Source organism: Rhea americana, unplaced genomic scaffold, assembly GCF_003343005.1.
Source record: "Rhea americana isolate MKP2758 unplaced genomic scaffold, rheAme1 scaffold_291, whole genome shotgun sequence".
NCBI lineage: Eukaryota > Metazoa > Chordata > Aves > Rheiformes > Rheidae > Rhea > Rhea americana.
The window spans coordinates 180,938-194,617 of record NW_028186414.1 but is presented as its reverse complement, the minus strand read 5'-3'; the positions used below and the strand labels follow the sequence as shown (position 1 = coordinate 194,617).

The window sequence follows — 13,680 nt, the reverse complement described above, 5'->3', positions numbered from 1 at the left end:
TTCATTAAGGAGCTGTTGTGATCTCTGGCGAGCTCACGYTTTGAGGTAGTAGCTGGCAGACATTCTGGTTTGCACACGACGATTTCACRGACTTAAAAAGTCGAATAATTAAGCCGGAAGGCTTGAAAGTAAGGGAAATCGCTGAGAGATAGGCTTTTCAGAGGCTGCCCAGATTACATCCAGATGTTTGAATTTCAATTTGCATGCCAGTGAATAATATACACAAAATGGAGGAGATCATAACAATGGATTGCTAATGAGTCATTTTAGGACATATATAAACAATTGGAAAACAGAGGCTTTGCTCAACAGTGGATAAAACTCTAATATTAAAGTAAGTGGAAAGATGTTGTTGGCTTCAGTGCAATTTAGAGTGCGTTTTAATGACTACTGCKCTTCTTAAAGTGCCTCTTTCTGTCTCAATTTCCCCCAAGTTAAGCTAGGCTATTCTAAAAATGCAACAAGTGCTGTCCAAACATGTGGGCAGGTAGCATCAGAGAGTCAAAATACTTGTTTGTCTAAAAAAATGTACATTTGTTAATCTGAGGCAAAAATGATTAGTTTCTAAGTGCTATGAATAAAAAGAAATTACTGCATGTTGTGCCAAATAAGCAATGAACGTAATAGTAGTAGGGCTGTGTCACTAATTGTGGCAGACCCCACACCCAGCTTTAAGCTTTAATATCAGAATGTTTTGACTATAAACTCGAGTATATATTTGAATGTTAAAGAAAATGAATTCAGCCTGTGGCAGTCTCGGGAATATAAAATTTGGACTTGTGGTTAGAAAAGATTTTTCCACTTAGCTTTCTCTAGGAAGTAGCAAAATAACAAACACAAAAACAACTTCGTTCTGTGGAATGGATTTGTGTTTACCAATAACTTACATCAGAGACATTTCTAAACTAACCTTCCCAAGGCACACATGAGTCCTGGAAAATTTCTCAATGGAACATCTCCGGAACCCCTAGAGGTTGATGCTGTCATTTTATTTATGACTAATGAAAATGGAGCCTTTTTTCATTTTTGCCATTTCTTTCAGAACTGTTTTAAGGAGGGGTTGATTACATTTCTGCAGGTTATTAGATAAAAGCTAAATACATTACACTTTCAACAAACTATCTCATAATTTAAGATTTAAAGGGCATGCATTTATTTAAACAGTCCAACCACTGCTACAGAGTTGAATTGTAGGTCAAATTTCATTTTAAAATGCTTTCTAGCAGATGTTCTCTGATTGTTTGTGAGACAGTCTCTCAGGAAAAATAGGACCATAAATGATTGCGAKTCTCATCTGGATTTGGTGGATACAAAAAGTTTCTCTTCTGATGTCATACCAAACCTTTAATATCAGGAAAATGGAAGTTTGATTGGTGAAAAGACACTCAAGAGATGAATAGAAATTCTTATTATTCTGCAATACAGTTGGCTTAGCGTGCTGGTGATCTAAGTCAAGGGAACTACTTGGAGCTTGCCTTTTTCCAAGGTAGTTTTCAAGCGTTGCCATAAGTTGAAGTCAGTTCACTGTACATGAGGCACTAACCCCCTGCTCTTTGCAACGTGACCATGAGTCAAAGACKCTGAGCTCTTGGAGACGGGAGGACACTTTAACTGGCTTGCTGAACTGTTACAAGATCCCGTGACAAGACCAGTGTTCAGGCTAGTTGCTATTGTTTGGATTGGTGTGATGAGAGAGCCTAAAACCCCAGCCGACACGGGGTCCATCGCTTGTGAAATTGCTCGGAGCAAGGATCGCTGCCTTCCCCAGAGAGCTTGCTCACTGAACAGAAAGAGTCGAGCAGGGAAGGCGGCAGTGCAGCGGTGATGTGAGTTGCTCAGGGTTGCAGAGTGGGTCTGTGGCAGACCCAGGAGCAGCCGCTCGGAGGACCTGGACTCTCCTCTTGGCATCTGATTTTGCCGACGACATCAGACAGCTAGTTTCCATCTCAGGTTTCATGACCCAGCTCCCACGCAGTACCCAGCAGACCAGACTGCCTCTCTGTTTGTCAAGCTCCCTTCCTTTTCCTACTGTGTCCAGAGCTGTAGCTCAGATCTGACTTTCGTACACTGCAGACCAGTAATTAAATATTTATTATTGGCCCCATATACTACTTTTTTTTTTTTTTTTTTTTTTTTTTTTTTAGATTGCCCTTCCCTCTTTGTGTTTCCCTCCCAAAAGACCTCTCTCTCAGAACAAAAAGTTGGGTTTAGTTTCCTCCTCCTTTTTTGGAGGAGCCACTCAATTCTGAAATACCTTTACTTCATGAGAACATTTGATCATTTGTGGATTTGGAAAAGATCCCTTTTCTTTCTGAGTCTCAGGGGCCAGCTATTAAAAATGAGGTTGTGGCTCTTTATACAGTTTTTTTTTTTTTTCAGGGAAAGCCAAGCTGAAATAGCTGCCTAGGATGAAATACTGAGAGCTGTTGATTTTCTTTGGCTTCTGTTAGTATGGCATTCACTACCTTGAAGGACAGACCTTGTCTTGTGTACAATCAAATTCTAACTACTCACTTTTAATTCATTTTTAATTCCTAGAAGAAATAGTATAGTTGGAAAATCTGAATATTACTGTGATGTCTCAGATTTTATTTACCAGATCTCATCTCTTCTGTACAGCTGGAAAATTACAGAAGGGCAATGTGTGTATTTTTTCCTGATCCCCAAAAGCATAGTGGTAGCACCCTCTATTTCTGAACAGTTATATTGCAAAGTGAAGGGGAGCCTTGATGCTTTGGGGCAGAGGGAGTCCTAACCAGTGGGTTACTATGGCAGATGTAAAGGCTGTTGGGATGCACTGAACCAGTCTGTAGTTCAACGTGAAGAGGACAGAAGAGTTTTGATTATAAGAGAACTCGTCTTTTAAGACTGTGAGGATTTTAATGGGACCACCCTTTTAACACCCAGACTGTGTCACCTCAAATTTGGGTTCTTCCCACTTCTTCTCTCCCTCCTTCCCTTCCCCAGCATCTTATCTCTGCAAAAACAGTTATACTGGCCCACTGTGGTGGCTGGTAGGTCTGTCAGAGAACAGTTGCATAACTAAAAAAAAATAGGTGGGATCGAACTGAAATAGCATTCTCAAGTTTGCAGGCAGCAGGCCTGTGGTTTGGGCTCAGGTTAGCTGGTGTGCAGCTCCACCAAAGAGGCTCAGATCTTAGCAGGATGCTGTGCACTGCTGATGGAAAACACTGCCTAATTTGTGCTAAAGTATTTGGAAGCAATAACCTTGTATGTGTGCGGCTTCTCTCTGCTTGAGTAACATGAAGCCTCAACACGCTGTGCCCTTCGGTCTTTCCACTGCCATACGAACGATACAGCCTGCTTCTTGAGCAGGCTCRACCTAAAGTTCCCCAAAAGAAATCTGACTTGTTCCTTGTTCTCTTGCTGCACCAGTTTTGTAGCAATGTCATTTCACTGATTTCAGAGCAGTTACTTCTTTTTTTTATTATTATTTTAACCATGGAATGAGAGGAGGACCAGGCTCTGCCACCAGGGCTCTGCAGCACAGCATCCCAAGAGTTGCAAGCACATAAACAACACACACACGCRCACACACACATGCATACACACACAAAATCGATGTGGATAAAATTAGTGGTAAAGTCAGGAGGATGGACTGGTTTACACTTTGTACACTGTGACACCTTAACACTATGTTTATGTTGTGTTACTCTTTTCTGTGTTTCCAGATAACCAAGTTGAAAATTGACAGCAACCCTTTTGCTAAAGGATTCCGGGACTCTTCCAGACTTACTGATATCGAGAGGTAATGGGGACTTTCTGTTTACTTTCCATGCAGATAAGATAAAGAGAAGAGAGAGTTTGCAGGAAAAGCATCCTTTCAACTCCCAAGAAGCTGCGCATTTTAATGTTATCTTGTTGCATATAGTAAGCCTCCTCCAGCTCCTTTAAAAATACTTACAAACTTTATAAAGAAAGCTGTTTTGAGTTTTGACATCTGTTTCAGCTGAGGCTGATATATTCATCTTCCTGATGGAGCTTCTTGAAGGCGGAGAGGGTCAGTTTTACAACTTCAGAATGAAAAGCTTTTTTCTTATCATGCTATTTAATCCTACTGAAGGCTGTGAATTGGGTCTCTGGGAAACAAGGACTGTGGTCCTGTGAAAAACATCTTTATAGCTGTCCACTGCTCCACAGAGTGGGAAAGAGAGAGGGGAGCTTCCCAAAATACCCTYCGGCAGTCCCAGACACTGAAGTCAGCAACTACTGTCACCAGGACAATCCCATACCTCCCACTCGGCTGACAAAGATGCCATCTTTGTTTCACTGAAATTGTACAGCATTAGGCGAAAGCTTTATCTGGAAACTGTGGGGTTTTGTGTTATAGCTCATTACAAGCAACTGCTGCCATAGGGACTGAAGCATTAACCTGCAGTTGGGTAGGAAATAAACTTCAGTCTCTTGGTATCCCTCCAGTGCATCAAAATTTTACGATACTGTGTCAAATGCTTTGGCAAATGAAGCAAATTAAGCTGTCTGAATCCTCTAGGCTGGAAACGAATTTGATGGAGATGGATATAGCACATCCAAATTTTCCTGTAAGAACATGATCATGAAAGAAAATTTGGAGAGGTTGAAACCCTCCAGGCTTTTATGTGTGGATATCCAGATGTCTCTATGATTCATCTTTCATGGGTGCATATAGGGGACAAGCTGCTAATATTCAAACAGCTAGAGAAAGCCTTTACAGCATTTCAAAAGTACATCAGTCCCAAGCAAGTTTATGGCTGGGAAATAGCAATATGTTTTATACCTTACTAGTTACTGGATTATTAGTGATCTGTTGAATAACTGGGTGAAAGAACAGTTATTTTGTGAAAAAAAAGCTTGCAGACAACAGTGTATGCTTACAGTGTTGTTGAAAGTTGCTTTGTAAGGGAAAGTCTTAGTTGAAAATGAAGCAAACCCGAGTAGATTTAATTGAAATAACATAACCTGGCATCCTGGCAGAGTACTAAGGCAAACCAAGGTCCAGAGATTAGGTTTGTGTGCAGAAAATAGTCAAAAAAAACCTGTAGGAAGAGAAGGGATCTTGATTTTCACACTTGAGTTTCCTTAATGTACAGATAGGCACCATCTAATGACACAGCTTTGCAAGGGCTAAGAGAGTCTGAATAGATAAGGTGAGAGAAAAACTTAGTTACCTCTGTGCAGATGAACTGACTATCATGGTGCTGGACGTGAAGGGAATTTTTCCAGAGGACATTTTATTATAACAGCACATGGCATGAAGTCAGAAATGCTGAGCTTAAACCACAGTGCCCTTTTGTTTATTGATAAGTGTAAGAACAGAGCCCGAGACAGTCCGCCTAGCCCAGGCATGAATGTTGCCACGAAAGATAAGGTATCCAAGTGTGAAACTTACAATAAATACAAGAAAGGGAATGTGAAAAGTATGTAAACCACATTAAAACCTGATTTTGAGACTCCAAGTTTGGGTCAGGTCTATTTTGGCTTAAATAAGAAAGTCTAGCTCTTATTAGGGAACAACTACATTTAAAAAAAACCCCCGAACTGTTGCACAATGCATCAAGTAACAAGATAGTAAAAGTGTGACACACAAAAGGGCTGGTAAGAGTCTATGAATTTCATTTTTCCTCTCCTGACTTATCTGGAACAGTCCAGACATACTAAGGGTTTTATTCAGGCCCAGCATTAAAATATTCAGACACATGAGAATATCAAGTCAGGTAGCATTGCTCTCTCGGAGTCCCATTGCTATATTTCCTCAGCAGCATTGGTTTTATAGATTTCATCATAGCACCAGAAAAAATGTTTAAATAAATCTCATATAAACCAAAAGAAATAACAAAGCGAGATACAACAGCAGGAAGAGTTTTCTGTTTTATGTCCGCTGAGGCATGCATTACATTGTAATCCATTGAATAGTACTGCATGACTCCAGCATGGTCTGCTTGGAAACTTAGTAGGTTCAGTAGGTCGGCTTGCTGACAAAAATATTTCTTTGTCTGGGAATAGTACGCAGTACAAATGCACATTTGCACAGCTCTTGAAAATGAATATTTTACTAGAAACTGTGCGTATAGCTTCCATGTAATATTTCCTAAGCAGCCTGACACACAGTGTGTGCATGCATAATCTACAGTGTTGTGTGGCGATCTTAATGGTCTTCTGTAAAGCTTCCTGTGATGTTAGGGCTAAGAGAGCAGTCATTTATTGCAAGTTCCAGCTTTGCAGAATGACCTAAGTAGTGTGAAAGTGTACAGAGCTTTGTATTTCATTTCCAGGTATTTAAGCCTGCTTTTTCCTAAACAGCCTTTGGGGAGGGAAACAAATCAGATCAATTGATCTTTAGAGACCTAAAGAAATTAAATTAGTCTGGAGTCAGTTACTGCACTAAACCATCCAGTAATTGGATTGCTCCTTGTAACTGATTGAAAACAGCCTCTATCTGTAACAATATAGGGAGTTTTTCTTTATAGTAGATCTGAGAGAAAAACACATCTTTTTATGACATGATGACAGAAATTGCACTTTTTTAACCTAATTGAATATGATTTTATAAATATGTGACTTTAACGATTTCAGGCTTCCGAGTCTAGATTTACGATCCTTCTGTAGGAAATTCAAACTGTAAATGCCTTTAGGATTAAATCTGTTTGCATTATATTTATTGGAGTTAAAATAATATGTGTAAAGGTAGTGAAGTCTACAAAATRGTAAAGGAGTTAGGCGACTGCAAGTTATTAAAGTTCTTACGTTTCCTTTTGTTCCTGTCCGAATACTGTAGAATAGTTTCCTCATACTCAGAGCTAATTATGCAAATCTTTTAGCTATTGAAAAAATCTTAGGTGTTTTTGGTATATATCAGATTTTCAGTAGAATGTGAGGCTTCTTCTACAATCAACTCTTTCCATACGTTATGTGTGGTAATCTATTTATATTAACAGGACAGACTTTATCTAGGGCTACTGTGTTTAGAGAAGTTGATGATTCACCTTTTGATCTCTTTATGTTGTATTTACATTTCTTCTACTATAAAAAGGCTCCTACAGCGGTTGTGATTGAAGAACTGAATATTTAGTAGAAATTATTAGAATATGGAACTTGACATAGTGTGGTGTTGACTACAAAATGCCAAACACTCTGACATAGATGCTTTTGAGAGTGATCTGTTTTAATGGTAACCTTTGTAAAGAAGACTCTAATGCAGGTTTTATAAAATTAGCAATTCACTCTAGAGAGAAGTTTTAAGAAAATATCTTTATGCTTCTGTTTAAGGAAAAACTGACAAACCTATAAAATATGCCAGATCAGAATGCAATAGATTCATTTTTTATCTAGTGCTTGAATTTATCCTTTGGATTGCAGTGAAGAGTTAGACTTTGAAAAATAAATAAATAAATATATAAACCCATAACAGTTAAATATATGTGAACAATCCAAAAACCCCATGATTTCTTCAAGAATGCGAGTCAATAGATCTACTGCATCATAAAATAATGTTCAATCAAGAACTGACAGATCATAATCATATTCTGAACATAGTTTTTCAATTTGATTCAGCGTCCAATAGGTGAGTTCATCGGATGGACCTGTAACTGTTACAGAGAACTAAGGAAGTATACTCATCTGTCCAAGTCCCATAAATGCATCTGGGAGGTAGATGCATACTTTAAGAGGAAATATCTTAGGTAATGGAAAAGTACAGTCTGCACACCACAATAATTTTTAAGCAGAGAAAGGAAGGACTGGGGGATGGGGGAAGTACATAAGAGAAAACTGTAACACAGCATCCCAACTGGATTTGCATGGTAATCAGATTCTGAATTTTCCCCTGAGGAACTTCATGTCTGAAATGTGGAAATATGTTGTAGTGAATTATAAGGCTGTAAATGAAATGGATGCTAATGCCCGGATATGAGTACTGCCCTGTTGAAGTAGCAGTCAAAGCCATGTGCTTAATTCTGTGCTGTCAGCAGCAGCCCTCATTCTCATCCCTTTCCTGCTTGCCCCATGGCAGCAGCTTTCCTCCCTGCTCTTGCTGCTTCCTACTGGTCCAGAAGAACTTTTCTGCGTCTTGAAACTGCCCTACCAACAACCAGAAATATATACTCTCTAGGACCTACTTCCATATCCATCAAGTAGGGCTTTGCTGTAGTTTTCCTCCAAGTGAAACTCGACAGCTGACCTTTTATCCCTCGCTAGTTCTCAGTCTGTAGATGTCAATGATCAGCCATGGGAGATCATCTCAAATGTGTAAGCTGAGAGAAGTCCTGAGTTTAGGGAGAGACGCCAGCGATTCAGGTGCCTGAATGTCTGTAGCTGCTGCCATTCCAGATGCCCTGTGGTTAGTACAGCTGCTGATACTCCAAAAGGGTAGACAAATTGTCTGTAGTTTCTTCCAACTCCTCCTTATTAGCTGGACAGCTTTTTCCCAGCAGAAATCCCTCCATTCCAGCTAAAACCTCTTCAGTTCCCAAACTTTTAATCACCCTAGGTCATTCTTCACAGAGGTTTGATTTTCTATTAGCTTGTCCTTGAGCAAAATGGTATGAAGTTTTATTTTGCTAGTGTTTTCCACTTGCTTCATGCAGGTGTAGTTTGTGCAAAAGGGGACAGGACAATATCAGGTCAGATCTACAGTTTCCAGCATTGGGGAAATCTCCTGAGGATTTTCCCCAGTCCCAGTTTCACAGCACTGTCCATGTCCTTTGCCTGACAAACAGAAAGAATTGGTTGTATTCACTGGGTGAAATGGAGCTTGGTGATGTTATGTTACTGTAGTGTCACTGTATTTGGGGAGAAAAAGTTGCAGAGAAAGAGCTTTAATATGCATTTGTAGGTGTGTGCTTTCGGGAAAATGAGAAAAGAGAAATATAATCTCGTCTCTTGTTCTGTAAATCATCTTTCTCATCTCTACAAAGATAGCTGTTTTTCTTTCTTTTTTCGGTAGTTAGAGAAGTGGGGGAGATATATTTAATAATCTCATACTCCACTTGCTCTTTCTCCTGCAGTCTTCTAAATCTAGATTTCTGATTTCCCTTATTTCTTAAAATTTGATGGACTCTGGTTCTTAGCTAGTAGCAACTGGTCCATTTCTAACCCAGTCAGTGGACCAGTGCTAGTTTTTTGACTGAAGATTTGGTTTATACAGTATCAGAGCTGAACTAATGTCAGTCTGTAATATAATATACCCATATAAGAACAAGTATATGTATATGTAACATATTAATCTGTGTCTGTATCTGTGCTTGTGCATGCGTAAAGTAACAGCTATAAGCCACAGGAACATGAAGGCTGAGTGATATATGAACAGCAGTTTTGACAGATTTGTTGTTCACTCCTAGCTGCTGTTATGGAAACATATTTGTTCCTCCTACTTGTTTTTTGGACTTCTTTTTAGCACTTGCATCTTGGACAAATTAGTCATCTTTCCCTTAAAATGTTCTACTACAGTGTGACTTCCGACAAGTTTATTTTTGTGCCTTCTCAGCCCATTTATTCCATCTGTCTTCACCTCACCTCACTTCTGATGTCTTCTGTTATCTGGGCTTTCTTCCAAACATACTAACTGGCAGCTATAAAAAAAGGAAACCTTTGAAATGCAGAACTAAAGAAGTCATTCAGGCTGCAAACTGATAATTCATACACTTTATATCCTGTTCTGTATTTTTCTTTGTGTAKAACTGAATGGCCAAGCAAAACATGGTTGCCAGTTTTATTATTTTACTTCTATTAATCTTTTTCTTTTTAACATTGCCTTTCTTAAAAAGCAAATGACAAAAAACCACATTTGATTCCTGTTGATTCTGCAAACAGGGAGAAGATTCTGAGAATATTATTCCATTTTTGCTTATCTATCACTTAGGTAGTACGGGCAAATAGAGAAAATACTAACGGGTTGCTCTAAAACCACTACTCTAAAATTTGTACCCCTTGTAGCTATTCCTATATGAGACAGTAACTTTATCCAGAGGATATAAATTTAGAGTGCCCGGCTCTGGAACCTGCTCTCTCTCACTTCAGGCTGTCTTTCGCCCTTTGTCTTCAATAGGTGTTGGCGCAGGCTCGCAGTGGAATGGATGGCTCGTATTATATCAGCTCCATTGTCTTTGGAGCCATGGGATGGGTCTAACATGGGCAGTGCCATCAGGCTAGTTCTGGATTAGCTTTTCTAAAGCCTTTTGCCAAAACTAAGTATGTTTACCTCAAGTCTCCTCAGCACAAAGGGAGAAGGTAGACATCTTGTCTCCATYCCCTGGGTGATCTCTCTATCAAATTCAGGAAAATCCAGAGCTGCAGGTGCGTGCAAGCCCGTAATGGCCTCTGTACTGATGGTCTGTCACACTTAGGTGGGCCATCTTCCATGTCAGTGGGGCTCCTCAGGGGCCACAGAGTCTATTATGGTCACGCGCTTCAAAATCAGAGTCATAGTGKTCAGCAGACTGGCAAATGCATGGCTGAAAAGGAATAACAGCAGAAAAAATGATTAGAAGGGGCATCAACAAAATGCCTGCTTCCACCTACAAAGCAGCATTCTTCTTTCATCTTGATTGACCATCCTGCTCAGGGTAATCATGGACCTTACTATCTGCTGCGAGAATTTCTGTAATTTGGGGTTGACAGCAAGAAGTAAGTGTCCTCACACAAGGCCTTGCTCCTCAGCTGCTTCCTAAGTCACCTCCATGTTTTTTGTTACCTCTCCGTTCATATCCAGTACGAGGGAAAGATCTTGGATTTAGTTTGTAAAGTATTAGTGAATTATTTATCAGCCATGTCAGAGTCTTCCTGTCTGTATTTGATCCTCTGAGACTGCTCAGTATGTTCAAGGCAGTGTTACTAAACAAGGCCAAAGACTCAGCCTGTAGCTGCAAGAGAGAGAACATCCTTTGCTGAGAGTTTAACTTTGGAATCAGTTATCAGCAGGGACAAGACTGAACTGTTCAGTCAAGAGGTTAATACCTGCAGAATGGCAAGGGGCTGTCTATGTACCATAAAGCTTGCTAAAAGATAAATTCTACCAGTCCTTCACTTCCTTGGATTATCAGTCCAAAACTTACTGATTTCTTTCTTGCACAAAGCAGAGAAGCACTTTGTTCATAGTAAGCAAAGGTTTATTAAAAGGGCTGGGCTCAAGGTGTGCTTCTGTCGTAATGCATGTCATTGGGATCAACCTACGCTCCTTTCCCATGTTACCTCCCCTCACATTTATCCTGTCTCAGCATCTTCTCTTAGGGTGTGATAGCCAATAATTGCTTAGATTTTCCCTTTCCATTTGGCAAATGACTCCTTCTTCTCTATCTCAGATAGCTTTAGCCCCTAACTTGCTATTTTCCAGCCTGTCATCTGCTACTATTATCCTGTTGTACATATAACACAGCTTAATCATAGTAATATATTATGCCTGTGCATGTGTGTTTTTTCCCCTCTGGGTATTTACAAGATAACTGTGAGTTAAAAAGCAGTCTGGAAGGATGACAAAGGTTGGGAGACCACACAAAAGAATTTGACAGATAGAAGACATCTTTCTTCTACCCATCTGACAGCTTTTGATCTCTCAAACCCAAATTTATCACTAACTTGTTGCTAATAGAAGACACTGTGGTTCTAAGATGCATTAAAAAGTAAAAATCATTAGGTCTAAGTATTAGATAACAAGTGACTGATCACAAACTGAACTGAGTAACAGAAATTGTGCATTGAGTAACTTGAAATCACTTTGTCCTTCAGCCAATTTAGTATCAATCAAGCCTAAAGAAACTAGAAGAAAGCATTAAAAATTCCATCAAATCCTATTTTTATTCCTACTTTTCATTTTATATATATTTTTTTAATTGAGAAGAATCATAGTATGGCAAATAATGATTTCTAGTTCAGTAATTTATAAAATTTTCTACGGAAATGCTTTGAAGAATATTGAGATATGAGTGGTCTTGCTATAAATTATATCGATTTGTTGAAGATGTTTTGTATAGAGAACTATAAAGCTGCAAGTTTTCTTATTATTTGGGAGGAGAAAGAGGGGGTATTGATGGTACTATATTCTGGGTGTCCTAAGTAGATCATAGTTTTAGAAACAGAATTTTCAGGAAGATTTTGACCTTTAAGTGCTTTTGGCTCAGGTTGAGAAAAGGGTTTAAGCAGGATGCTACATTCCAGGTTGCTGGCTTTGTTCCTACATTTTAAACTATTACCTCAGGTTAACTAGATTTCAATAGTACTTAAATCTTCTTGTTAAAGTTCTACTTCATCATACAGGTCTGTTTTGGAGCAAGTCCTGAGGCACTTTCATCTTCAAAGGATACAGGAGGTTGAGCTCCTCTTTTCCACCTAAGCCTACTTGTTTCCACAGACTAGATTAGTTGCCAAACTRTCTTCTCCAAGATCACTGGGTGGTGTTCTCTGAGCATGAAATATTTGTGCACAGTGCAGWGGCCTCCACCTCTTTCCTTTGAGTCACAGAGGCAACTGAAGCTTATCCTTTATTTCAGTAGTTAGGTCACTTATCCAGGGTTGGGGAGACCTAAACTCAGACTTGAGCTCCTGTTTTGCTAGGTGGAAGAAACAGTGCTTAGTGGGAGGACTCAGACATGTGCTTAATGTGTGGATAAAACACACCACTTTTGGCTTTTCATTGTTTCCTTCTGGCACACTGAGATATTTTCTGCTCAGCCTTTCATGTTTTGCTGGTTTGTTTGGAGGTATATATGCAGCACATGTAGGTAGAAAGGAAATTATGCACATGAAAGCTGTGGATATTGCTGTAGAGATCAGGTACAAAATCCTGGTGTGAATCTAAGTGCTTTGCACACATGATATGAATCACAGCTTCAACCTCTAAAATGAAAAATTAGTAGGCGTGTGGTGATAATAGCTTAAACTACTAACATAGTCAGGCTGGATAAGCACATATAGTTCTGAATTTTAAATCCGAGCTGCACAAAACTACCTGCTCTTCTGAAATCAGTTGCTTTCTCTGTTCTGAGTTTCCTCTTTCAAACTGTTCCCTATGCCATAAGAATCTTTGCTTCTTGCACCAATATGTGAAATTAATCTTCTAAAATCTTTAGCATACTACCTGAAAAATTATAATATTAAAAATATATAAGTAAGCCTACTGCATAGTTTCCTATTTTCAAACTTTTCAGATTCAGGGTTCACTAAGAAGTCATCTCTCTTTTCTCTTTAAAAGAAGACAACCATTTTGAATAATAAAGTTCTCTATCTAGCATAAAACCCACCTGGAAAGAAATTAGTCTGCAATAATTGCGGGCATTTGATTTATTTTAAATCTCTGTAGGTAATTCAAATGTAAATTTATTGGAGTGAATTTATCCTGAAACCTCCATTGGATCCAATGAGGTTAGAGATGAATTTGGCCCACCACACTGGAGCTAGAGCCTGCATTGTTTCTGTTACATCAGAATATTATTATATGCTGTAATGTCTACCATTATAAGGAGACCGTTAGTAGAAATAAAGACATTAGAGACAATATAGACAATAACTTGAATCACATTTATTTTTCAGACCTTTAAAGATTAGTAATTCTTTAGCTATGAATAAGACCAGCTATATAACATAGGCTGGACAACAGTGGTCTAATTCATTATTCTGTTATTCTGTACTCATATGAGACAGTCTTTTTAGTTAAGTAAAATTCTTTGCATTTCACATTGTGCTTCAAAAAAA

The 13,680-nt window shown here is 39.0% G+C and overlaps 1 protein-coding gene across 2 annotated transcripts in view; it reads left to right on the top strand.

The window, feature by feature from the left end:
• Nucleotides 1-13,680, top strand: part of TBX20 (T-box transcription factor 20) — a 41,507-nt gene that overhangs the window by 15,100 nt on the left and 12,727 nt on the right. For both annotated transcript variants that reach the window (XM_085309134.1, XM_085309132.1), the window contains exon 6: nt 3,693-3,769. In XM_085309134.1, coding sequence (XP_085165260.1) covers nt 3,693-3,769 — 77 coding nt within the window. The remainder of the gene's footprint in view (nt 1-3,692; nt 3,770-13,680) is intronic.